We start from the raw sequence: 27,504 nt of genomic DNA on the forward strand, positions 1-27,504 counted from the left end.
TCAGCGCAACGAGAACACACGAAAGATCAAGACATGGAGACTTGTGCTGACCACTCTCAAGAGTCACGTTAGCCGTCATTAACGCGAACCCCCCAAAACGTGATTAATTTCACCTTTTTATATTAGGAGACAGGTGAAAAGACCAAAAACACCCGTGGGCCTGATCTAAGCTAATCCATTCAACTTGATAACCATGGTAGCGATCCATAAGCCTAGCCTGAAGATGCAGCAATCCAAAGGCCCAAATCGAAGAATTGAGAGTTGACTCCGAAGAAGGCCACGCAAGAGAAGCCCATCACCCTCACCTTAGGATGATGGAAAGAAATTAGGGTGACATATAATGTACTCCCTTTGTCCCAAAATAGTTGAGATGCATTGGAATTCCAACTTTTTATGAAAGTGTACTTAATAATGAGTGAAGTTCCATTTTTATCCTTGTAAGGTGCTAAACAAGTAAATGAAAAAGGGGTAGTTTGGAAATGTGATGAAAAATAATACATCTATTTTTGGAAAGGGACATGTATTTTGGGACATCCCAAAAAACGAAGGATGGACAAATATTTTGGGACGGAGGGGGAGAGTATTATAAATAAGGAAAGAGGAAGAGAAAAGGGGCATATTTGGTGTAAGAAAAAAAAAATTCCATTAACAGAAATAGAATTTTCTTCCATCTACACTTTAGATTTTAACCCGATCCTAACAACCTGGATACAAGTATTTCTTGAAGAGGATTGGAAGTTGCTCAGGTTGAGCTTACCATTAGGATCCAACAGCTTATTAATAGTGTTAAATTCCCAACAGCTTATCAGGTTGAGCTCAGCAAGTGTTTTGTGTAAATAATTGAACAAGGTTCCTATTAATAAGTCAAACCGAGGAAAAAAAAAAAAAAAAAAAAGTTCAAAATAAGCGAAATAGAGAGACAGAGATGTACAAATCAGTTGTGCAACGTCATCTTGTATCAGCAAATTGATACATTGGAAGGAAAAACAAACCAATGGACGCTAGAATTGTAATAAAAAAAACTCACCAATGTCAATGGAAAAGTTAACAGCATCAAGATGCTGCCTAAATGAATACAAATCATAATAAGGGCAAATAACTTGAGAACAAAGAGAGCTTACTGTCGAACTTTGAAATTTATGTGAAATTGAACGCCTACACTTCCATATTAACACAACAAACAGTGTTCTGTACAGTAAAAACTCTTATGTGCCAAACTTACAGCAAAACAAAGAGATACAACACACGATTTGACGGAGTCCTACCTGTCCTCCAAGAAACCCACTGCTACTTCTTTTTGTATCATCAGTCAGCATTGTCCCAGCCAACACTCGTAAACTGCCGGGGCCATATATCATTCTTGGTTTGCATCCATATCTTTCATCACATCTGTAGACATTGTCAGTACACATCTCTCTCTCTCTCTCTCTCTCTCTCTCTCTCTAAGCTTTTCTGAACATTAAATAGAGTAATTTTTTTTTTTTTCTTTTGTTTCAAGTCCTCAAGAATATCAAATTTCTTTACTTAACTTCCTCACAAACTACTAACCTATTATAAGATAAAACAATATTTTAATTTCTCGCCCAAAACCATTGCAATCGTTAAGATTACTAAATTCCTCTCCAAGCTTCATCCATGGAACCTACATATGCACATACGCCACTCTTTCTACGATAGTGGCTGGAGTGATTGCGCCGATGCTGGAGCTTCATGCTGAAACTACAGAGTGAATGCAGCATACCGTGCAATTTCCTTTTGCTTAGGGAAGCATCACAGTAGGCCTTCCTATTTTGAGCTTCATTTGAAATCTCAAGATTTCAATAATCAACTTCACAAACAGTCTGCTTGAATACATGTTTAATCAAGTTGTTTCTGACCCTCCAAACTATGAGTTCCCATACGATCTCCATACTTCTTGCCATTGCCGCCTGTTGCCGCTTCTCTCAAATGGATAATTCTGGACATCTGTATGTGTTCTTGACATGCTGCTTCCACTACCTCTCTTCTGGGCATTATTCCTTATTTCTTCTTCAAGGTCATAACGTGACCGCTGCAATAGATAACAATTAACCAAGTTAACCACAAAGTTCAAATGGAAAAAATGAACCAAAAAGAGTGATAGTTTTAAGGCCAGTAATAGGGATGTTTAAGAATGCAGAAGAGTAACCAGAAAGTACATACCTCACAAAATTTGACAAAACTCCACAAATACTACCTCAACTATTTGGAATTCACTACAAAGAATCATGTTTCAACAATTCGCTCTATCTTAATACTGTGACTTAAGTTGAACCAAAAATAATAATATTTTATCTTTGTATCTTAATCCATGTTGATTTTCAGTCTCTCTTTATAATAATAGGGTAAATTACTCTCACCTCCCATGAGGTTTGCCTTTATTACCCTCATATTAAACTTTTAGATTAAGACCTGTTAAATTCACTTACGGTAGTTATAAAATTACCTAATTGCCCACATCTTTAATACAAGTTTGTACACGCCATGCTTATGAAGCAATCCAAAATTTCAATAGACAAATATACTTCCCATATCTCTCTGCACTCAACCACCACTAGCCGCCACTCCCCACCCAAAATTACAAAAGACTAACCACAACGATGGCCACTGAAACCAAAATGACAGCCTCTTCTCTCGAAACTATTTCCGTTGTAGATCTGAAATTACCTTTTCCATTTAATGAGCTTTTAATTTTAAAAATCTCTGTTTAGATATCTTGAACCTTACCTTCAGAATATACATTATCAGGAAACTCTAAATCCTCAATCAATCCATCACCATCATTACCAGATTTCGCCTCATACTCCATCGTCGATTGTAGATCTAGAGTAACCAATCAAAAGAGGTACCGATGGCTCCGAATCAGGAAAAGTCACAGCCGATTCAACCACCACTCTTATCGACTAGCAAGATCACTACCAAGCTACCCTTGGAAATCTCAAGACAGAAATTTTAGAATCAAAGTAAGGATGCGAAAACGAATTAGAACTCAAACAAAGCCCAAGATCTGAAATATGAACACCACAAACCCAACAGACGGAGTAACGGGACCAGACAGACTATGGAACCATCACATCCCACGATCTGAAGCTGTCACAACTTATGCACACAGTGATGTGTATGGGAGTAATGGGACCATGGAACCATGGAAGTAATGGGACCATGGAACACTGCGAGAGAGAGTGGTAGAAAAAGAGGGGCGGGGGAGATAGTGGTGGGGCGGAGAGAAGGGCAGTGGATAGAGAGAGAGAGAGAGAGAGAGAGAGAGAGAGAGAGAGAGAGAGAGAGGAGGGAGTGTAATAAAATATAAATATATATATATATATATATATATATGTTTATATATGTAATATGCATATAAAATATAGAATTAGTTATAAATGATCTGTGATTAATCTTCATTAATTATGTACTAATTTATTAGTGATCTGTGTGTATATATTTATTAATTTTAAATTATATTTTTAATAGAACAATTTTTCTTGTTTATATTTTATATAATTCTATAAATTAAACATTAAGCATTAAGTTAATCAAATTAGTATTAGAAACAAAAAATATTAATTTTATTAATTATTAGTTATTGGTAATTAAAGTGATTAAAAAGGTCAGGGTATTTTTATCCAAAACATCGTGCTCTAAGTGGTCATTTCTATGTTTAATAATGTCACTTTTGTCATTTTGCATCACACAAGGACATTTCAGGCATTTCAATTTACTTCTTTAATTGTCATTTATCCTGACTAACAACGGCAGGAGTGGTCAGAGTAAGGTGAACCAAACCTTAGGGAGGTTGACCAAACTTTTTTCACTAGTTTAGTCCGAGGTAACAAAGGCAAACCTCAGGGAGGTCAGAGTAATTTACTCTTAAAACTTCAATGTAGGTCATGTCACTCTTCCTCACTACTTCCACATCTCGTAAATGCTTTCATATCTAACTCTTGTCCTATCACATTCATCTCAACATTTGCATTTCGAGCGCGCTACTTTATAAACAAAGTTCCATAACTAATCAACATTCTCGCCCATAAATTATGGCTAAGCTACTACGTTTACTTTTATTTTATAGAAGTTCAGCTTTCAAGTTAATCTATATGTTGATCACACAATATCTTTAATTTTAAAAGCAACATCAGGTCCAAACTCTCTTTTTGAATATATGAGTCTAAGTAACAAAGTTTTTCATTCAATTTAGAGTCAAATTAAGGAAAGGAAAAAGGTAACTAGTTTGAGTGTTGGAGATATCATTGAGGTTTCGATTCTATGAAGACTTGAGGCTTATTTCTTCTAAACTGTTTTTTAGTTAATTGGATTATATCTTCTCGTTTGTGTGTCAAATGCATTTAAATATATATATTTTTAAAAAGAATTAACTAAAGATATCATAATATTCCAAAAGACTAGTAAAGATCCTAGTACTAGAATTATCTCAAAAACCCATAGGAAACACAAAGACACCATCCATGTGCATCATGACCACAATAGCACAATATCCACTTGAAACACGTCCCCATCAGTTATGCATGTATACTTGTGTGTGTGTTTAGAGAAAGAAAGTTGGTGCAGAGAAATTGCATTAGGGTGCAGTTGCAATGACTCACTGCGAAGGAAGTGATATATAGCCATGCAAGTGTGATTAGCGAGATTACTTTGGTAATCTCTAGGGGGAAAACAATTAAGAGAAGTGGACAAGCCACCTTTGGTAGGGCCTTCTGAAAAAATGTTTCAGGCAAAAAATAAAGAAGAAAAAAAAAAAAAAAAAAAAAAAAAAAAAGGTGTTGCAAGGGGGAAAGAGAGGGAGGGGCATAATATAAGAAGGAATATTGTAATATGCCAGTGAGACCTTGGTAGGGTCTGAGAGTACTGCGTAGGCCTCTCCAATCATTTTGAAAAGCCTGTCAGCATCTTTGTGAGCCTCTTCTGCTACTTCCTTCCAAAGCTCAGCATCTCCATTCTCACTTCTTGCCAAAAATTGACCAGCCTATATCAGTTAAAAAACCTTTCAGAAAAGGCAAACAATAGTAAATATTATAAATATATAAGCAGATATTAAAAGGTCAAACCTTGTCAGGATGATGTCTGAGAGCAGCTTTCTTGTAGGCCTTCTTAATTTCTGATACCGTAACAGATGGTTCAACTCCCCTAACATAATTTGAAATACAAAATAATTTTAGAAGCTTTATTTAATTGATCTTGGCAGCAAAAATGTCGTAACAATGATTACACAAGCCCATTCTAGTTCATGAGCATAATAGAATTTTCTATCCCATTGAAAATACAATTCCGACAATATCATAGCTACAATGAAAACAACAAATATTACATTATTTGTCCGTACTGCCTTCTAAGCAAATGGAAAAACTCTTTGCACTGAATGCACATTCTGAAAAACAATAAAGATAAATTTCGTACATAGAAATATAGCTGTCCTTCTATATTGATTTAAAAAACGTGGCATGAATGGGCAATCATCAAGCCCATTCTAGTATACCACTGCTCATTTGCCAAACACTGGGTGTCGCAAGTAACAGATTTGAGGCACACTCATTTATCTAAGCAGTACATTTTAATAATCCGGCAAGCAATACAAAGAAGATAAAAGAAAATTTCAGAGGGGAAAAAAAAAGGTTGACCATGAAAATAGCATCCAAGAAGAAGAGACAACTCTACAACAGAAATTCATCTTGAATTTGTCGACTGAGACAGGAAAAATTATTGAAGATTTCATTTGTTTGGGAAATTAGGTCAGTTAGAGAAGGTAGAAAGGAAGAAAACATAGAGAATTGAAAAGACCTAACTCCAACTGGCCAAGAAAAGGAAATCCTTTGTTTTGGAAAAACTTCCTAAGCAGAAAGGCATTAAAATAGAATGATTACTAAACCCATTCAAACTAAGCTAAAGCCCTTCATATTTTGTGAGACCACTAGTTACAAAATCCCAGAATTGATACAGATGACATATTCAACATGCTTATGAACAGGTCTATGGGAGCTTGGGGGATGACGCAAGAAATTCTTGCCTCCATAATCTACGTGTCTTATTACATCACGGATTTGGCAAAGGGTCACATTAATTAAACCAGAGCATCCAGGGAAAATACGAGTTCTAGAAGCTTTCAAGACGTACGTTCGGATGGATTACTGTAGGACATAAGTGATTCGAATATATAGGTGACAGCACAACATAAGCAAGTGCTGACATGTTTTAACTGCTGATAACACAAACTTAAATAGAAACTTACAAGATGAGATACATATTCAAGGGGATTTCCTTTTTCACTTCTTCTTCCAATACAGAAAGCCGTGATTGAGCTTGTTTTAGGTCATTCACACAGGTCATTCTATCAGATGCTCCAGATTGGTTCACCTTCTCTGCTCGCTTTGTGATAAGAGATATAAGTCTTTGAAGATCAATAGCTGCTTGTCCATAATCTCGAATCATCTCAAATAAAGTGGCTCTTCTAGAAATTGCCTGCAGAAGTATATCAAGAATTAAAAACAAATATCTACTGATATGCTAAAACTGAATAGAATAATCTGTTGATGACCATCTACTCCAAAAGCTTAAGCTGTTAGAGAGGGTGTAAAATCATTCACCACGCCCCCTCACATGTGCCCTTCTTTTCGTCCAACACGTGTTTCAATTTTAAATCAGGGTGACGGTGAGGTTTGAACACAAGACCTACCCTGCTCTAATACCATGTTGACAACCATCTACTCCAAAAGCTTAAGCTGTTAGAGAGGGTGTGACTTAAATATTTAAATCCTTCAACATAATCAACATGGGCTGTTTTGTTTATTTTCTTGTTTACTGCTAGCGATTCCTCATCCATACTCAGCTTTTTACATTTTTCTTCATACTCTAATTTCCTCGTTTGTTATTGAGGAAAAGGTTTTTTTGGGGGATGTCCATTCAGAAAGTTCGAAGTAGAACTTCTCTGCAGGAAACATAGGCACAAAGGGAAGAGAAGAGGGGTGTAGAGAGCTAAAGCAGATCTCAATGCAGCTTTTTTTGGGGAGGACAATGGCTTCCGGGAGGTCAACAATATGAGGAAGCAGCGTCAGGTTGTGTCAATTGGTGTTGCATGTGCAAAAGGGATGAGGAGTCAGAAACTCATCTTCTTTTGCACTGGCCAGTAGCGTGGGACGTTTCGGCTTCGAACCTATGATTTTAGTTGTGTTTGGTAGGGTTTTGCTGGCTTCTACAATGGAAGTTCTCAAGTCTTGGAGAGGATGGCAAGCTCGATATGCATGGAGGGTTGTTCTGCTTTATATATTTCGGAAATTATGGTGTGAGAGAATTAGGAGGTCTTTTGATGTAATACCCTGGATTTTTAATTTAAGTTTTAATCTTGATTAATTGTGTGATCAATTTATTTTTGGAAACTTTGTTACGTTAATTGGGAGTTTGTCATTTATTGAGACCCAAGGTCTTGGAATGATTTATTTAGTTAGTAGGGGTGATTATGTATTTAATGAAGAACCTTGGTGTATAGGAGTTGTAGTAGTGGAGGCTTGTGTAATTACTTGAACTTTGGAGGAGTTTTGGGCGATAATGAGAAGTGGATATTTTGGTGGCAGCCTATGAAGGGGGCACATGCCCCACTAATGCATGTCTTATATTTGTCACCATCACCATCACCACCATCAGCTCATCATCTCTACGTGCATCATCTTTTTCAGGTAGGGTTTTCTATAACTTATGTTGCTATGGTAATGTTGTGTCTATTATGTGGTAATGGATTTTGTTGTTCAATTCTTGCGTATATGGTTGGTTTTGAGTTACTCTATGACTTGATCACTTCGATTCTCCATCATCTTTTGAAGTAGTTGTGGATTTCTGAATTCCGTGAAGCAGAAATAAAGCACTTCAATTTGAAGTATTCTTGTATATGCATATTCCTACTTGTAGTTGATATATCCACACTCCTACTCTTTGTATCTTGCTGCTTTGGATGGTTCATGACATTTCTTAGCAACACATGTTATGGCTATTTCCTACTGGGACTTCTTGTCTCACCCCACCACTATGCAGCTTTCTACGATCATTGGAGAACAATTGGAGTTGCTGAAAATTATGTAATTGGAGACCATCTAGTTTTGCATATTTAATGTGATGAAATGTTTGTATGAAGGTTATATGATGATCACGTTGCATTTGAGGCCAGATTGTTCTATATGTAAAATAATGTTATGTTCTGTAAAGGACTTTAAATGTGTTCTATTGTGGGCTGAAATTGGAGTGGTGTGTTGGGATGATTAGTAGCAGTTCTAAGATGGACCACTATACCCATTTCCAGATTTCTTTTAAAATTCTCTCAAGTCTTCCTTTGGAACGAAATTTTTATAAAGAGCTGTTGTGCTCCAAATGCCTTGAAATTTTTACCACAAGTACTCCCATGTGTCTTGTAACTCTCTGGAAAATTTCGTGTTGAAAATCCGACAGTGCCTGCTGTCCATCTTTTTATCGCTGCGGCGAAACAGATTTTAAATGGTTTATTCAACTTCTTACGTTGGAAAATTACGAAAATTTCCAGGTTTAGACTTCTATGAATCCACTTTCCAACAACCAAAGTCTTGGAATTTTCTCAGTTTTTTTTTACATTTTCTAAACGACCAAAGTTCATGGAACGATTTATTTCCAGCTCACCTTATAAAAGCTGTTTTTAGTTCTAAAAGCTGATTTAATTAGGAATGTTTCCCGACTCCAGAAGTGGTTCAGTCATGTTACCCCTCAAGTCAAGTTTCTTAAGAATTTTGGTTTGGCCCATTTCGATTAAAATTGAATTTTCTACGAAATTTTGAGTAAACACTGTGCAACTTTTTTTAAGGTTGTTCGTGACCTGTTTAAGTTGGTGATTATCAGAGCTGCGCAGCGGGAGTTTGTTTGATGTTATTTGTGTTGATTTGGGACCACGAATGTACTGTGGATTTGTAATTTGAATGTTTTTTGGTGATTTTATTCGGACGGTTTCTGAATCATGTTTTGTAATTGCCCCTATTTCAGGTCGTAACATTTGATGTTGTGGAAGCACTGATATGGTTGCTAAAACACTATGAATTCATTAATTTTTGGGGTTAAAGGGCAAGTGTGTACATTATAGACAATTTTATTGATTTTCTGGATAGTTTGAGGGTATAGTGATGTATTCTTTTGTGTAGTTGTTTCTTTAAGTGTGTCACTCCCCTTTGAGCTTTTCTCAATGAAATTTTACTCATAAAAATTAAAAAATTAAAAAAAAAAATTGAAAAAGAGAGAAAATTCACCCGCCCCCAATAAGTAATGAAAAAGAGATTTTGGCACAATTTCCATTTGACAGCAAGACAACCCAACAAACCCTTCCCCATAAAACAGCAGTTTTGAGGCCTAACCTTGAGATAATTTCCATCAAGGGCTATAGCTAGACAGCAGTCTGCAATGGCATCGGTGGTTTGGCCAAGAGCTTGGTATGCAGCAGCACGATTGCAAAAACAAATAGCTGCAAAAGGACGTGACTGGATATTACATAATAAAGCAGCAGTGTAGTGTTCAACAGCTTCTGCATGCCTTCCTGATTGAAATGCCTCATTCCCTGCAGCCTGTTGTCGAGAAAAAATATATCAATAGATATAAATTAGTTAACCATTTCAGATTTTTCAGCATAGTAGCACTTGGTTAGAAACATGAAGACATCAATCATTGGAACACAAGAAGTTGGCTTGAAGAGTGATGAAATCAAAATTGCTAAGAGACAAAAAGACCTCTCACGTGAAATGCAGCGGTAGAGGGAATTGGATTGGACGGCGCCACAGGGTAGACATCTCAAACCCTAACCTCCAATGCTTGAAACCCTAGCTGGGGTGAGAGCAGCAACTCTGGTTCTGGAATGTCTACAAAAAACTGCTAGAAGATAGACTCCCTCTTTCTTTGCATTCTATCCTAAAGAAGCTACTTTAGGGTTTTGTACATAAGCCCCAAAAAATATAAGAAACTTTTCTAATACCTCATGCACATACCATCTATTACAAAACCAACCCAAATACCCCATAACAACCCAAGGTCCCAAATTTAACCTAGCTGAACTAAAACATCCAAAATCTGAAATTATGATAACCCCTAGACTACACTATTTGCAGAAAACAACCCAAAACACCAACTAAAACAGATACTATACATATTTACATATATTCGCATCATTCTCCCTCCATTAGAAAGAACGCGCCTCCATGCAAGTTGCTACTTTTGCAACCTTGCACATTTTGTCATCAAGTTTCATAAACTCCTCTTCGTTTATCCATTAGTTCTCATAATCAGGTTTTCCTATCTTTTTGACAAGGAAATGAAATTAAGTACCAGCTCTCATCTTCATTTCACGCACTTGGATTACCTTTTCAACCTTATCTTTCTTTTCATAGGAGGACTTGATGGCTCACCTTTATCTCTGACAATTTCAGCTCTTAAATCACCATGAAAACCATAGAGATCAGACACATTAAAAATGGGAGATAAGTCTAGGCCTTGAGGAAGTTCCATCTCATAGGCTTTTTCACCAAACTTGCACAAAAAAATTCATGGGCCAATCGTTTTGCACTTCAATATGTGATGAGTGCAAACAGGATACCTTTCTTTGTGAAGAAAACCATAACCCCATCCTCAACTTGGAACTCTTTGAATCTTTGATGCCAATCAGCAGCCTCTTTGTAGTGTTAGATTCAGTTGCAACATCTGTTGGACGTCTACTTGTCCACCATTTCTTGAGAAACCATATTTTCACTGCTCCCACTATCAATGATCAAATTGCAAAGCTTCCCCCCAGAAGTACAGCGTGTTCTGAAGATATTTTTACGCAGCTAATCATCTTTGTTGTAAACTAGAGCTGCAAGCATACCGCCTGATAACAAGTATTTTGCCCAGCACATCACCTTTAACTCCTTCGTCAACACCACCATCTTCTTGTACCTAACAAAGTTCTCAAATCCGCCATCCTGATCATCGACAAAGTTAACATTAACATCAGTTCTCCTCTTTGGCCATTCATTAGATCGATCGCCAAGTTCTGAACATATAAAACATTTTACTACTCCTTGCCCTTGCGTGGTATTCCTGTTTTGAAAAACTTTGCCACCTGAAATGTTTGCTTGGCTGTTAGGACAAGTGGGAACTGCTGTCTGCTCACTTTGAATGGCATTACTCGCTCTACTAGTTGATGCCCCACTGCTGCGATTATTTTCAAACCTTTTGAAAGAGTTGCAAGTGAGTTGTGCTTCAAATTTTAGTCCAAGCTGGATGAGCATCTTTGACTTTATAAGAGCATTGCTGGCTTACTTGGTTTTGTATGGCTAATCGGAGATCATTAACACATCGACTGACCCTTTGAGCTTCGGTTTCAGCAAGATAAGTCCTCAATGATAGCTTGCTGAACCCTTGAGTATACTGTTTTACAGTGTTTTATCGTTGCCACGCAATAAGCAGAGCACAGAAACGAGTTTTTGCCACTGTTATTTGGCAGCTATGGCAGGAGAGGAATTTGAGACTGCATCAGAATCCTCATAGAACTTATGACAACAATGCTAGAGGGGTGTGGTGGGAGGTCCTGATGCTCACTGATATGACTGTGGGAGAGATCATCCTTCATTGATGCTAGTTTGGCTGATATATTTTCTTTTATGCTGTTTGTTCAACCATTTTCTTTTGTTTCTCAGATTATTACTGTTAGCAATGTTCTTGTTATCCCAAGGATATGCCCTTGAAGTTGTTTTGTATTATGTGTTTTATATCTATAAAATTGTCCTCATGTACCCAGGAAAAATAAATAAATCCCGAGGCAAGAATTGAGCTCTCAGCTTCTCTTTCATCTTGTCCACCTTCTAACCTTTCTCTTCCCGTCTTTCCCCATCATTTTGGTAGTTCTTTCACCAGGTAGAGGCTGGACCTCTTAGTTTTGCGCCAACAATTTTCACTTTCCTCTCTTAGGGAACTTCTTTCAATTCAAAGTAACTATCGATGTTGTCTACCCAATCAAGAAATTCTTCCAGTTTTATTACTCCATCAAATTCTGTGACATGCACTCACACACCATACTCTTTAAAATTTTGTAGAGCATGTCCAATGCGATCTTGAGTCCTTCCATTATGCTGAGCAACTCTTTCCTCTGAACCTCCTCCGTCACTAGAACTGCCACCACTTCCTCCCTCCAAAATCTGGTTGTCTTCATTTTCAGATTTTGCACCACAAAGACTAATGTTCACTTCCATTGCAACGATTGTTTCTTTGAATAACAAGTTGTGTAAGGTGCTAGATTTGTTCCCTCATCAACCACCTCAACTCCTCCAGCATTTCAACAGTAGCATTATTCCTAGCTCCCCGACCACGGTTCACTCTTCCACCTCTTCAGCAATCATGTATCACAAACCCAACAACCAAGAAACAAAGACACAAGCAGCCACCAAGAAATAACTGCTTTGATACCAATCTGATGTAAATAAAGGTTTCTATTTACTAGAAATATATTTGTAACACCAATCAACAAGAGAGAACTAGGTCCTTACATGAAACAATAGGATTCACATTGCCATGACAGTAAAGTTCTATGGAATTTCAGATCAGGTGTGATAGAGAAATGGCAGCAAAAATACTAGCCTCTCACGCGAAATGCAGCGGTAGAGGGATTGGACAGCGCCGCATGGTCGACTCCTCAAACCGTAGCCTCCAATGCTTGAAATCCTAGCTGGGGTGAGAGCTGTCATGGGCCTAGAGTTTCTCCACTACTCCAAACACGCCCGTGCAGCACCAAGGCATTGTACCTCCTCACGACAAGACCTTGGTCAGCCTAACTCCCACCGTCACTCGTGCCTCTCACCCGCATTGTAGTGTCTCACGCCCTCTGCTCGGCTTGCACACTCACACACACTCTTAGACACTTTGGTTGGCAAGAGGAAAAAATACTTTTATTACTACTTGAAGAGAGTACACAACTTATGGGTTACGACACTCGTGGCAACTCACTCTCAGTTTTGGAGCTTCTCAAACTTGGAGCTTGTTAGTTACAAATGACACTCCTCACCTATTTATAGGTGTCCTCCCTACTTTCTAAAGCTCTCTACACAAATATCCCTATTTAGAGTGTTAGGGACATTCTTTTGCAAAATATAGTTTATAAGATTGGTAATGGTACCAAAATTAATCTATTTTTGGACCCCTGGTATAGGGGAGCTCTCCTCAGAGCTAATTTTTCCTTCAGAGTTCTTAGACACCTATCCCTGCCCATTGATGCTCCTGTGTGCTCGCTAGCTCCTAATGGTCACTGGGATCTTGATGTTCTCTCTATTGCACCTCTTCTTCCCCTTAAAGATTATCTACAGACCACTCCACTTTCTGTTGCTGAAGATCAAATTGGTTGGCAATCTGGACAATTTATTTTCAAAAAAGCATGGGAGAGCTGTAGACCTCATTTTAATCATGTTCCATGGGCTCCTTTCTGCTGGAATCAGGGCAGACCCAGAGTTTCAATATCTTGCTGCATGATCATGCTTGACGAGCACCCTTCATGTGTTAATCTGCAGAGGAAGGGCTGGAGTTTGGCTCCTAGGTGTGCCAATTGCCTCAATACCTCTGATGACAGAGATCATCTTTTTGTGGATTGTGCTTTTGCAGCTGCTATCAGGGATTGGTTTGCAGCCCTTCTTCATTGGCCAGCACCTGTTTTTCAGAATGGTAGTAGGCTTCCACAACTTGCAGAACATTTCCTATATTACTACAGAACTTCAAAGCTTCCCAGAATGTTATTTGCAGCCATTCTGTGAGGGATTTGGAAGGAAAAGAATCATAGGTTTCACTCGGGGAACTCAAACTCTCCTCATGAGGTGGCCTCTGCTACTTGGTTTTCAGTATTAGATGCTGCTGGACAAAATGCTACTGATGCTATCCCTTAACATTTTATTTTATCTTTTGCATGTGTATTGGAAATGGATGTTTTCATCCACTGTTTTGTTCTGCCCTCTTTTCCTCATGTACTCCAATGATTTACCCTCTAATAAAATTCAACACCAATTATGAAAAAAATACATATATCCAAAACACTATAAAATTCTCTACTATTCTAGAATCTTCTATACACTCTACACATACCTACAAGCTCTCCAACATTCTAGAATCTTCCAACTCAGTCTACAATACTCCACAATCTCCACACTACTCTGGAAGACTCCAAAACAACTCTTCACATATGACATGCAGATGCTGTGTAGAGTCCTCAGCGCTCATGTGGGCAACCTTCCTGCAAAATAGGTGGGGCGTGACATTCTCCCCCGCCCAAATCCTACGACATCCTCATTGCCTTCTCGATGCTCATCCTGCAAACACATTCGAGAACACCTTCCACTTGATGAGACTCTTGCCGCATGTCTCCTCCGTATGTGTGACCCGTCTTTACACTTCCTCTCTCATAGAGGCACTTTCAGCTCTCAAGGCCCCTCAGCGCTCAACTACTATAAAAGCTTAAGCTATTAGAGAGGGTGACTTTAATATTTAAACCCTGTAACAACCACACACACCCCCACCCCCCCCCCCCCCCCCCCCCCCAAAATACAAATGATTTACCTTCTAATAAAATTTAACACCAATTATGAAATATATATATATATATCCACAACACTATAAAATTCTCTACTCTTCTATACACTCTACACATACCTACAAGCTCTCCACACTACTCTGGAAGACTCCAAAACAACTCTTCACATATCCCATGCAAATTCTATGTAGAGTCCTCCTCAGCGCTCACATGGCAAAACCTTCCCGCAAAATAGGTGGGGCGTGACATTCTCCCCCACCCAAATCCTACGACACCCTCATTGCAGTCTTGACGCTCGTCCTGCAAACACATTCGAGAACACCTTCCACTTGATGAGACTCTTGCCGCATGTCTCCTCCGTATGTGACCCGTCTTTACACTTCCTCTCTTGTACAAGCACTTTCAGCCCTCAACAATCCTTGCCACCATCTACTCTAAAAGCTTAAGCTATTAGAGAGGGTAACTCCCCCCTCGGCCCCCCCGGTGTGGCCTTCTTTTGGTCCAACTCATGCTTCAATTTTAATTATCAAGGTGACGGTGAGGTTTGAACAAGGGACCTTGCCTGCTCTGATGTCATGTTAACTACCATCTACTTTAAATATATATATATATATATATATATATATATATATATTTTGTTGATAAGTAAGATTGTATAAAAAGAAGCGTTCAAAGGGGGAACGCATCCCTCAAAAGCTACACAAGACCAAATACGGCCTCTAATCTCTCAAAGAGTCAATAAAGTCCACTATCTCATCAAAGGATTTACAATATCTCCCAAGAACCCAAAACAAAATAGAGCTAATAAATGAAGAATTTCAATACACCAATAGAAGTCTCCTTCCCTTCAAAGTATCTCCTATTTCGTTCAAGCCATAAATACCACCAGACACACAAAGGCGTAATCCTTCAGAAATCCCGAACATGAGCCCCCACTAAACAGCCTCTCCAGGCCCCAATCAAGCATTCAAGCCTCTAGTAGATTTGGACATAACCCACTGAACTCCAAACAAACCAAACATCAAAGACCAGCAATCCCGAGCAACTGAACAATGTAAAAGAAGATGATTTACCGTTTCCTAGTCTCCCTTACACATACAATAACAGTTAACCACTTGTCTCCTCCTCTTAAGGTTATCCTGGGTCAATATCTTTCCCAACATAGATGTCCAAACAAAGAAAGCCACCTTGAGGGGGACCTTAGAATGCCAAATAGTCTTCCACGGGAATGCATCTCCTCAAGAAATCCCAAGACATCTAAAGTATGAGCGAACCTCAAATGACCCCTAGAAGAGGGGGCCCATACCATAGAATCAGGGACTCCACTAACAATCTCTTGATGATACAGCAACTCTAAAAAACCAACTACGTAATCTTGAATATGCCTCAAAAAACAAACATCCCGGGATGATCTACCACTATCAAGACGATAACAGTCACTCACCAAGGCCTGTCTGTTTATGGCAACCTGAAGAGTTTGGGATAGGAGAGAGCAAGAGATCCTTGCCCACACCAAACATCCCTTGATGGCGTCCCGAGAGGATCCAAGTAAAAGATAGGGAAAGAGCCAATGCAACAGCCTAAGGTATCAACAAGAACAGAAATATCAGGAACCTCCCCAATTGGAACCCAAACACTTTTTCCCACATTAATCTTCAATCCAAAAACAACATCAGAACGCATCTCAAATATCTCATTTAAGAAACATCCGCATCACAAAAAACCAAAGTATCATCACCAAACATCAAATGAGAAATCTCCAACTGACTAAGAGCGTCTCTTCCGACCTGAAAACCCCTCAAGAAACCCACATCCACCGCCCTCCTCAGCATTCTACTAAGAGCCTCCATCACGATGAGGAACAAAAAAGGAGAGAGCGGATCTCCCTGCCTCAAACCCCTCGAACTACAGAAGAAACCCATCGGAGCTCCATTCACAAGGACCGAGAAACAAACATTTGAAATGCAAAACAAAATCCAACTTCTCCATCTCTCACCGAAACCCATCCTTTCCAACAGAAAAAGAAGAAAGCTCCAAGAAACATGATCATAGGCCTTTTCAATGTCCAGCTTGCATAACACTCTTGATGCCCCACTACACAACCTAGAGTCCATGCATTTTTCAGCAATAAACACTAAATCAAGAATTTGGCAACCTCCGACAAAAGCGTTTTGAGAATCCGATATAACCCCCATCCGGCACCTCCCTCAATCTCAAAGCAAGAAGTCCCTTCAACAGATCATTCATAAATTTATATATATAAGTAGTGTGATATTGTGGCCCGAATTTAGTGTCGGGTCGCATTGTGACCCGCTTACGACCTGTTTCTAAGCTTTATGTGGGCCCAAAGCTCTGGGGGTTCGGGGGCTTGGCCCTAAGGAAATTTTTTGACCCGTTTTTGGCTTGTGGCTCGTGGACTCTAATTAGTACTCTTGTAGCCCGATTTATAAGGGCGCTTAGGTTTTGGAGTGTATGTTGAAGAGACGCTAAAAATCGTGCAAAGAGAGTGAAGGGCTGAAACTTGTAATCTCCGATTTTACACATAGTGAAGACTTTCGCTAGATCTCCACCGTGGACGTAGGTTTTGCCGAACCACGTATAAATCTTTGTGTGGTGTGTTTATTTTTCTGTCATGTTTCGTAATAGTTGCTTGGTTCGCTTAGTTTGCCGCAACAGTAGATATATCATAAATTAAAGACCTCCGTTATCCGTTCCATGTGAATGCACATCCATAAAAATTCTTTCATTACTATTTTTCTTTATTTATCCAAAACAGTTTTGATATTTTTCTATATATCAATATTTTTTGGACTTCTTTAGGCTCTGTTTGGCAACCACTTTTGCTTTGCGTTTTTTTGTTTTGACCCAAAACAAAAACAATGTTTCTATTTTAGAGTGTGTTCAATAGTAATCGGAAGCATGATTGGTTGCAAGATTTTTGGAAGCAAAAACATGAAAACATGTTTGGTAAAAAAGTGTTGCAAGTTTGAAAAATAAAATGGCTAGTTAAAAATGTCCTTTTTTTTTGGGTACTGTTCATCGCTCGCTACAGTGTTTTTGCTACAATGCGGAAGCAACCGGAAACACCAATTTGGTGCTTCCGGTTTCAGCCTCTTTTTCGGAAACGTTTCGGTACTATTCAAATCGCAGCAAACATTACCAAACACGCTTCTATGTTTTGCTTCACTACAGCAGACAGTCTGAAGCAAAAAATACGATGCAAAAGAGGTTGCTAAACAGGGCCTTATAGACTAATTTTATCAATTTTTAAAGCTTGGCCTAAATTGCAAATACCAAAACATATGTTCATTGATAAGAAGAGCACGTCCACAATTAGCATGTGTAAGAATAGTAGAGTATAAAAGCATGAAAACGGTATACCTTATGGTGTAATAGCTCACGTATGGTGCCAACTAATGGAATTGCTGCTTCAAGAGACTTGCTTCCAAACCTGGATGGTAAAATTAGCATCAGGAACTTCATGTCACATAGAAAATGGACTGATTAGAATTGCCCATAGAAAAATGCTGAAGTTCTGCATTTGTAAAGATTAGGAGTTACTTTTTCAAGACAGGCTCTAATTCCACTTGCTTCTCCAGAAAAGCAAGAGCATCCTCAAGCCTCCCTAAATGAAAATAAGACTTGACAATCAGGCGCCACCGCCAAAGCCTGAAGGAAGAGTTTTCTTGGGAGTCTGAACCATCCAGATGTGCCAAGTGGCCATCAGCACCTGATGCAGGAGAGTCTATCTCAACAGAACGAAGCGTCTGCTCGCACAACTGAATAACCTCTTCATATTTTCCCAGCTGTTAGACGGAAGAAAAGTTAGATCAACTCTGAGGACAATACTTAGATGCTAATCTTCATATGGTTTACTTTGACTTTCAATTATTTTTAAGTTGCTCGAAGTGAAGTTCCAAGGGCCACTACTTGGTGCCAATGAAAGCTAGACTCCAAGCATCAGAATGCAAATTCAAGTCTCATGGCAGAGACTTTGTGCATATAATGTCAAAAGTTAGGTCTGTACCCAGTCCATTGTTTCCAACACTGTTGATTAACAGCAAACAACTCTGGGTACTAGGCCTGCTGGCATTACTCAAAGTGAAGTTTCAGGTAAGAATTCATATAAGAACAAACCATGAGAAGAACCACTGCTTTCATCTCCTGTAGTTTTTCTGAGTGAGAGCTTATTATTAAAGCCTCAGCAATTATTTCCAAAGCATTTTCTGCATCAGTGGATGTTCTTCGTTTCAAAAGATCAGCAGATCGACTCATGCACTCAGACACTTTCTGAAAGGGAAAAACACCAATAAGTGGTATCACTAGACAAACCAAAATGTATTCAGTTTTTTATGCAGGAAAAGACTAAGCACAAATAATTCCACAAAACTTTAATATTTTCACTTCAAATCAAACTTTAGCAAATCTCATCACATTTAAAAACATTACTGGAAAGAAGAAAAAATCCAAAGCAAAAAACATGAAACATGTCAAGAGAGAGAAACAAATTTTGACTACTTGTAAATTTTATCTGTTAACCTAATATTTTGAGCTCTTGCATCTTATTTATTCATAAAAGCTAAGCTTCCCCATGTTTTATAAGAACTGAAGACAGAATGTAAGAGGAATGTCATTTAGCAAAAACAGTTTTGTGCTAACTGAATTAGAACAAATTAGGTCCAACAAGCTTTCGGAAAGCTTAGGACAGGAAGGAATACACTTTTTTTTCTTTTTTTTTTTATAAGTACAAAAAATATACAAACATTATAAGTGATATCACATCTACTCTCCAGTAGATAATTATGTTCCATCAGCATGAACTTCAGAGTTGCTAGTACAAACGAGCATAGCTCTTTTTTAAAGGCCTCACAGTAGTTCAACCAATTATTATGTCCTTTCATTCTTCCAAACACTAATTGCACAAACCGGTCAAACTTCTTGAAAGGTACTAAATGCTTAACATGAAATAAGTGTACTACTGCCATGAAATTGTTAAGCGTGTAGTTTTAAAAAAAAAAAAACACGAAAGCAAATGCTATCATCATCTCAAAATAAAGTCTACAAAGAAGTTCATAAGAGAAATTCATATTGAAGGTCGTCTTGCTTTAGAAAGCCCCGCCAAACATAGCCTTAAAATGTATATAAAGGACTACCTTTGGATCAGAGTCCGAGAGCATCCACTTTGTGTAAAATAATACCAATGGTTAAATCTGTCTCTAGTCGTGCGTAAGCAAGACATACAGTTGGTAATAATATAGATGACTTCCTTAACTCGGCATTATAGATCTAATAAAGTACTGCATTCACTAATTAATCATGAATTTTTGTAGATTGTTCAATTTTTTGTCAACTATCAAAACGGTGCTACAGTTTACATATAGAATTATGAGACGTACTAAACGAAAAAGAATGATTACAAGATGATTTAGTGAAAACCTTTTACATTACCTGTGCCTTCAGTAGGCCCTCAGAAGCTTCTACTAATAGCTTTTGGTCCACACTGATGTCGCTACCTGACTGCAAGCATTTCTTGAAATGTAGAGATGCATCTTCAAATTCACCAAGCGCAAGGTAACAACTAGAAAGCAATAAATAAAATGCGCAAGTTAGTGGCCATAACTTTCTACAATCACAAAGCACAGTCTAGATTAGAGGTACCCGGTGCTGCAATTCAACAGTGTTAAAGCTTGGTGTAATGACTAAAAGTTCTTTAACAGATTAAATAGTCTATACTTTTAACCTAATAATATAAACATATTATAGTCATGTAGCAGACCCATTCATATGGATTAAGGCAAGGACGAATGATGATGATGAATGATGATGACGGCCACAAGGTTGAAAGCACATTGATTATAGAAAAATAAAAATAAATAAAAAAAAGTTTCCTTTGATAAGTAAAATAAGACTATTATATTAAAAGCAACAAAACTGGGCCAACCCCTGCACACACAACGTAGACCAAAAGACCAAATCTGTCCTATAGAGCAAAAGGAAAACGTAATGATTGCCCTAAACAGAAGGTTAATTTATTTACTTTTTTGATAAATGAATGGCCTAAACAGAATTATAAATTACCCAATGTAGGGAATCATTTCAAACACTGTAAGTATAGACTAAAAACTTAGTTGGTTTTGAGTTTCACAACCTTCAAGACCGTACTGAGTCAAGGCACAATCTTCATGAGCAAGGTCGATTTGAAAAGGGTGTGAATGCCTCATTTATTGCTCTCATTCCCAAAAAAAGGGGACCTACAGATTTTAAGGACTTCAGACCTATTAGTTTGGTGAGTTGTGTGTACAAACTTATTGCCAAAGTCCAAGCCTCTCGCATGAAAGGAGTTTTGGATGGTGTTATTTCATATTCTCACTATGCTTTTGGGGGAGGATGTCAGATTCTGGATTCAGCCCTCATAGCTTCCGAGTGTGTGGGTTCTAGATTGAGTAGCAGAGTCCCAGGAGTCCTTTGTAAGCTGGATGTAGAGATGGCCTATGATCATGTGAGCTGGGGTTTCTTGCTTTACCTTTTGGAGAGGATGGGGTTTGGGGGGAGGTGGATGGAGGTGTGCTGCGTGCATCACTACAGTGAGGTTCTCGGAGCTGGTGAATGGAACTCCTTCTGGATCTTCAACAGCTCGAGAGGTTTGAAAAAAGGAGACACTCTTTCCCCAATTTTCCTTATAGTGATGGACCCATTAAGCTGTCTGACTAGGAGGGCAGTGGAACTGGGATTCATTAAAGGCTTCAGAGTGGGTAGAGAGAAAATGCAGCAATTGGAGATTTCACATTTGTTATTTGCTGATGATATTATAGTTATTGTGATGCTGAGATATCTGAGGTGTGTGTTGGTTTGCTTCCAAGCAGTTCTTAGCTTGAACGTGAACTTAGGGAGGACTAATATTGTCCCGGTGGAGGTGGCGGCTTAGATTTCGCAGATATCCTGGGTCGCGGGATAGGGGAGTTCCCGATATCATACTTAGGCTTGCCTTTGGGGGTGCCTTTTAGGAGAATAGCAGCATGGGACCCAGTTATTGAGCAGTTTGAGAGGAGGCTCGCATGGTGGAAGAAGTATAATCAGTCAAAAAGGGGTCGCTTGACCTTGATGAAGAGCACGTTATCGAGTATACCTACTCACTTCCCATCTTTCTTTCAGATTCCAGCCTCAGTGTGGCAGAGGATTGAAAAGCTCCAATGGAATTTCCTATGGAGAGGAATGGGAGAGGAGTTCAAGTACCATCTCATGAATTGGGACCAGGTGTGCAGGCAGATTCAGATGCAGCGTTTGGGTGTTAGGGGACTTACTCCCTTCAATAATGCCATGTTAGGCAAGTGGTTATGGAGATTTAGGGTGAAGAGGAGTAGGCTCTAGAGAAGGGTCATTTGTTCCAAGTTTGGAGAGGATAGGGGTGGGTGTTCTTCAAAGGTGAAGTGCCCTACTGGAGTTAGGGTTAGAAAATTCATCCAGACAGACTACGATGAGTTTTCAAAACACATTCGCTTCAGGGTGAGGGATAGCAGGAGAATCCAGCTTTGGGAGGATGGAGGACCATTAATGTGGAGATCATTCCTTAAGCTTGTTCCTATCCAATGTTTCTCATGATTGCGGCAGTCACACATGTCATGATTGTTGACTAATACTGTCTTGATAGCAGAGGGCTGACATGGGATATGCAGTTTTTGAGACATATCCAGGATTGGGAGCTGGAGGACATTTAAGATTTTTTGGCAGTGCTCTACCGTCAGAGGGTGGAGGGTGTGGGGTCAGATGAGTGGTTATAGATTCCCTCTTCCAAGGGGCGATTCAGGGTGCACTCTTTCTACATGAGATTGGTGAGTGATCAGGCTATTCCTTTTCCATGGAAGGCCGTGTGGTGCACAATGGCCCCCCTCAAAGTGGCCTTTTTTGCTTGGGCAGTATCTTTGAGCCAGATCCTTACGACGGACATCTTGAGGGGGAGAGGTCACAGTGAACCGGTGCTACATGGGCAGGAGAGATGAAGAGACATTGGATCACCTCCTTCTCTATTGCTCAGCGGCTTGCAATTGTTGGGATATGTTCCATAGCATCGTTGGGGCATAGTGGGTTATGCCTCTTTCTACGAAGAGTGCTTTTGAGGCTTGGAGAGGTCCTTGTGTAGCTTTTGGGATGTGCTCCCCTCTTAAGCATTGTCTATATACTTTACTTATCAAATATATATATATATATATATATATATATATATATATATATATATATATTTGTTAAAACCACTACTATTTATCAAAAATATATATATTTGTTAAAACCACTACCATGCCATCTTCAACTTATATGTACATTTCATAACACCGATTGATGGAAATCATGCAGAGCATCATGCTCCATGTGTTACGTACTTGTTTTAGGCATAGGCACAGGGGACATACTTCGGGATTTATTTTATATATCCTCATTTCTTGGACTTCCCTTATTTTTGGGCTTGCCATGTTTGGTAGTGTTTGACTAGAGTTTATTTTGGTTTCCTATATACTTATCAGGTTTCCTATATATATGGGCTTATGCATTGGAATTATTATGAGTTCATGATTGATTGCAATTAGTGATACCGAAATGCAGTGTTTCTTCCTCCCTAATTTCTTCTTTTTCTTCCCCAAATCTTCTCCATGTTGCGGAAGGAGTGCAATAGCTAGGATAAATGAATCTAAATTTTATGAATTATTCAGAAGGCATTCTATATTATTCCATACTATTTAGCAAAGAGACTAAAATTTGGATGGGAGAGTAAACACTTGTAGGAGATTGATCTGACTAGAAAGTCATTTGAAACTTGAACAAAGAACCAGTAGTGAAACCTATAGAGTCTGCTAAAACAAATAAGTACAATGGATTTGATGCACTATAATTTTTACAATACACGCAATAGAAGCACCAGAAACACTAAACGGAAAATTGATGTTAGCTCAGCATTGCTTAGAATATAAAAGTTAGATTCAGCAAGAATCCCACTTCTTTGGCAGCATGAAGAGGAAATTGGTTCACATTGGTTAAGGGCAATTCCAAATTAGTAAAGGATCATTGCTCACATCTTAACATAAATATGGGCTCCTAAAATTTCATAGGATTACCAGGTTTCTCTAATAACTGAGATCTGTGGTTCTTTTTTACGCTTCCTCACTAATGAAAAAATCAAGCAAACATATAAATGTTAAACAGAAAGAAAAACACCAAAAGCAATAGTAATACCAACAGGACTTATTTACCAGCATTCATATCTAACTTCTTGAAGACAACATATACACAATATAAATTCAACTTCATATATTATCGTTCATCAAGAATAATTCACACCAAGGGTCAATTTGCTTGCTAAGAAGTTTAAATATAGAGAATTCATACTCTCAAGTGCCAAAATCTCGAGTTTGAAATTCTCAAAAGTTGAGATTGCAATTGTTGTAATGTACTTAAATTTCAAAATAACAATTACTTCTTAACAGGCCATTTTTAGAAAAGTTAACCCCATTTTGTCAAAATAATTTCATTGTTTAACTCTTTTGTAGCATTTTTTTTTTTTTGATAAGTTAACTCTTTTGTAGCTTTAAGAGCCAAAAATATTCATATTTTGTTCACGGAACTTAATCATAACAAATACCCTAAATGACCTTGATTATTCACTCCTTTTTAATCACAGGCTAAAATTTCAATATGTAGACGTGTGTGTGTACAAAAAAATATATTTTTTGGGTTGCAAGTAAAACTTCAAAATATGCTTCACAGTTCTTGTTATCATAATTGACCAATTCGAAATGCCTATTAAAGTGGAACTATAAAAATTCCATACTTCATTGGAGTTAGTGTTCACAGTAAATGACATTCTGATAAAACTTTTGTTAAGTTCCAAGAATTTGAAATTCCCAGTTAATTCCAGCATAAAGAACGGAACCTAATAATATTGCTATTTCAACTCCAACGTCAACTACGTCCGCTCATCCTTTGTATTTAAACTACTCCTACAATCGCAGCATAGAGCAAACAGTTGAGCATAATTACAGTTTTGGAGTTACATTCGTCACCAATTCTTAAGCAACAAACAACCTTGGTAATGAATCAACTTTCAATTCAAGATATCATACGCGCATAGAGTTGCACAAATCAAAAATCCCTGAAAACAAATATAGCGGACCATTAATAAAGGATGAACTTACTTGGCAGCCCTTACTTGCACCTTGAGAAAGTTGGGATCTATTGCAGCAGCCATCATACAGTCCCCTAGTGCTGCTCTTATTCTCCCAAGAGACATCCTTGTTGCTGCACGGTTGCTATAGCACAGCATCAAAGCCCTAAGACAGCCTCTGGATGTCTCACTTTGAGAAACACACTTCACCCCTTGTGTGTAGTAATCTTCAGCTCTGGACAGATCCCCATTTGCATATGCTTGGTTTCCCCTGATATAAATCAACATTAGAACTTCTCAACAAAGTCTGATTATGAACATATGACTGCTATATTAAGCATAAAACATAGCCACAAATCCAAACTGCCAACCAGGGCAAAACTATTTTAGCATTAGCTAATTGCAAGAGAATCTGAAAATAGAGTTTAAGCAAAGAAATATCAAGGTATTTAGATATAAATCTGCACCTTAGTCGCCACTTTTCACAGGCTTCTTGAGCTGCCACACTTGCAGCAGGAGTCAAGATAGCTTCTGGATTGATCTCAAGTTCTTTAATTGCATTAGACTTGTTCCGGCCTCTGCCTAATATAGTGGATGCATCATCCTCTTGACCCTTCCTAGGGGACAAAAGCAAAGAAGTTCTAGAATGTGGAATGAACTGCATAGAGGATGATGGGTATGTACTTTTTGTGTTTGGAGAATTATATGAATCATGAGCAACTTTAATCCGATTTTTCTTCTTGTGCTGGCGTGTTGCTGTTGATAATTGACCTTGAGCAGATGAAGACGCAGCAAAGCTGAAGTTGATCCTGCCAGTGTCCTCTGAACTTGAAGAAAAACAAAATTGCCTCCTAATATTCGGACTGGAACTCATCTCAGTTTCTGCAGAGGTATCAGATATACAGTCTAAGTGTTCAGTTGCAGACTTAAAGCTTTCAGTCTCTGCCTCAGAAACAGATTCTTCTGTATGTCCTTCAGCACAACCATCCCTATTAAAATTATACTCAGAGTCTTGCCTTTTCGTTTCTGTGTATTTTGCATCAGCTTCACTAATATCCAAGCGCTGTGTTGCATCAATCAAATCTGCATCTGTTGTGTCATGTGAAACAGTTGGAAGTGTATCACCTGAAACATAGTTTTCGTCAAGATGGAAGGACTCCTCTGATGTCACAGAATTTTCTCTTGAATATTTATTATCAGCTAATACTTCCAGATATGGTGAGACATCCATAGGTGAATATGTCTCGGAAGACTCTGGAATTTCTTGTGAACTGTTTTCCCTTGAATTAAAATCTTGCCCAAACCACAGTTGAGATGGGACGGGTTTCCTTAACTTCCCTTTCTTTTTCTTTGGCCTAGTGTCCCTCTTTGCAGTGAATTCTAATTTCTGATTTAAGCCAAAAGATGCTTCTTCCCCCCTGCTTCCAATTTTCAACTTCCCTATTTCATCTGAAATCATATTTTCAGTTCTTCCACCCAAACTACCACAATTGCTTATACTGGTTCCAAAAGCAAAGCTGCCCTTATCGTTGGAATTAACATTAACATGTTTCTCCTCACCAATGCCAGTATTATAAGAGTCCTCAATGTTCAAATTCTTCATCTTAGAGGGAAGTGTAAACTCTGAGCTTTCGCCCAAAGAATCAACAGCAGTTCCTCCAAATGCAAACCCTTCCATATTGTCAGCATTATAAATAAGACCACCTCCATCAAACTCCCCAGAGTCTTTAATGTACATTTTCTTCAATTCATTTGGGAGTTCTGATACTACATTCCCACCTGCAAAGCTAAAGTGAGTCTTATTCTTCGGATTGGAGATGGAATCAACACCCTTAGCATTGCTAGAACTTTCAATAGTCCCTGAACCTTCAATGTTCAACTTCCTCATCTCATATGGGAGTTTTGAAACCATACTTTCATCAATACCGCTTATGTGGGAATTAAATACAGGATTACTGCTACTTCCATATTCCTTTTCACCAGCAATTTTCAATTTCCTCAAGTCATCAAGAACTACATCTCCAATAGAATTTCCCATCCCATAATTCAAATTTGAGCTCGAATCTCTCCGATTCGCCCCAAACACAAATGCCGCATCATCAACCCTCCCAAAGTTAAATTCCCCTGAAATCGAACTGCCCACACCGGGGAGTGGGACAGGGCGAAAAGGATTGAAACCCGGATCAACGTTACGGGTTTCCGATGCCGGCGTCGACCTGGAAAGATGAGGAGGAGCCGTTTGTTTCCTCATCTTGTTCAGACGTGGCTTCGACAGACCCGAAGCTGAACCAACTGCGGGTTTTCCGGATGGCAATCCGGGCGAATTGAAGCCAAAATTGGGATGGATTCGGTTAGAATTCGGAAACCGAGAAGACCCGTTATTTGAATTTGATGAATTCATGGTGTGGGATTGATTGTTTGAAGAGAAACCAGAAAGAATGAATGGTAGAGAAGGGGCAGAGAACTGACCTTCAGAATTAGGGTTTTTCAGGGAGTGACCTTCATTGAGGACGTAAAAGGTGTGTGCAGGAGCTCTGGAGTCTAGCAACGCCGGCGACATACCAGGTTCGGATCATCAAATCAAATTCAAGGATTGCTTGCTGCTTTGGGGTTATGGCGGTGACTCTCATCGATTGATGCTTGGATGGAGGATAAAGCGAAGCAAACAAAATAATGTGTTTGCTATGATTTGAGATCAAACCAATGTGAACGATGCTGCCATGCTTAGCGTTCCAACTAGGAGGTGGAGGACGAGGATCAGGGTAAGTTGTTAGCCTAAAACCTC

The 27,504-nt window shown here is 38.7% G+C and overlaps 1 protein-coding gene across 2 annotated transcripts; it reads right to left on the minus strand.

Annotated features, from left to right (window-relative positions):
• Positions 1–974: 974 nt before the first annotated feature.
• Positions 975–27,504, minus strand: LOC132268238 (uncharacterized). Of its 2 annotated transcripts, XM_059769056.1 has the most exons (12): positions 27,189–27,504; positions 25,187–27,011; positions 24,751–24,990; positions 20,018–20,147; positions 18,707–18,859; positions 18,131–18,375; positions 17,951–18,020; positions 9,390–9,596; positions 6,260–6,489; positions 5,082–5,160; positions 4,862–4,999; positions 975–2,050 (listed from the first exon to the last, which is right to left on the minus strand). In XM_059769056.1, the coding sequence occupies exons 1-12, from the start codon at positions 27,277–27,279 to the stop codon at positions 1,886–1,888; spliced, it is 3,573 nt and encodes a 1,190-aa protein (XP_059625039.1). In that variant the 5' UTR covers positions 27,280–27,504; the 3' UTR covers positions 975–1,885. The 2 variants fall into 2 exon arrangements, with proteins under 2 accessions (XP_059625039.1, XP_059625038.1); XM_059769055.1 differs by having other exon boundaries at positions 25,187–27,504.

This window comes from Cornus florida, unplaced genomic scaffold (assembly GCF_030987335.1).
Source record: "Cornus florida cultivar Cherokee Brave unplaced genomic scaffold, ASM3098733v1 CherokeeBrave_3.0.0_Hap2_Chr08, whole genome shotgun sequence".
NCBI lineage: Eukaryota > Viridiplantae > Streptophyta > Magnoliopsida > Cornales > Cornaceae > Cornus > Cornus florida.

Excerpts from the sequence above, each read along its gene's own strand:
- LOC132268238 (XM_059769055.1), bottom strand. The coding sequence starts at position 27,279 with ATGTCGCCGGCGTTGCTAGACTCCAGAGCTCCTGCACACACCTTTTAC. Across the intron at positions 20,148-24,750 it reads GTGCAAGTAAGGGCTGCCAA|TTGTTACCTTGCGCTTGGTG; the intron begins GTAAGTTCATCC and ends ATTGCTTTCTAG. Across the intron at positions 18,860-20,017 it reads AGGGCCTACTGAAGGCACAG|AAAGTGTCTGAGTGCATGAG; the intron begins GTAATGTAAAAG and ends TTTCCCTTTCAG.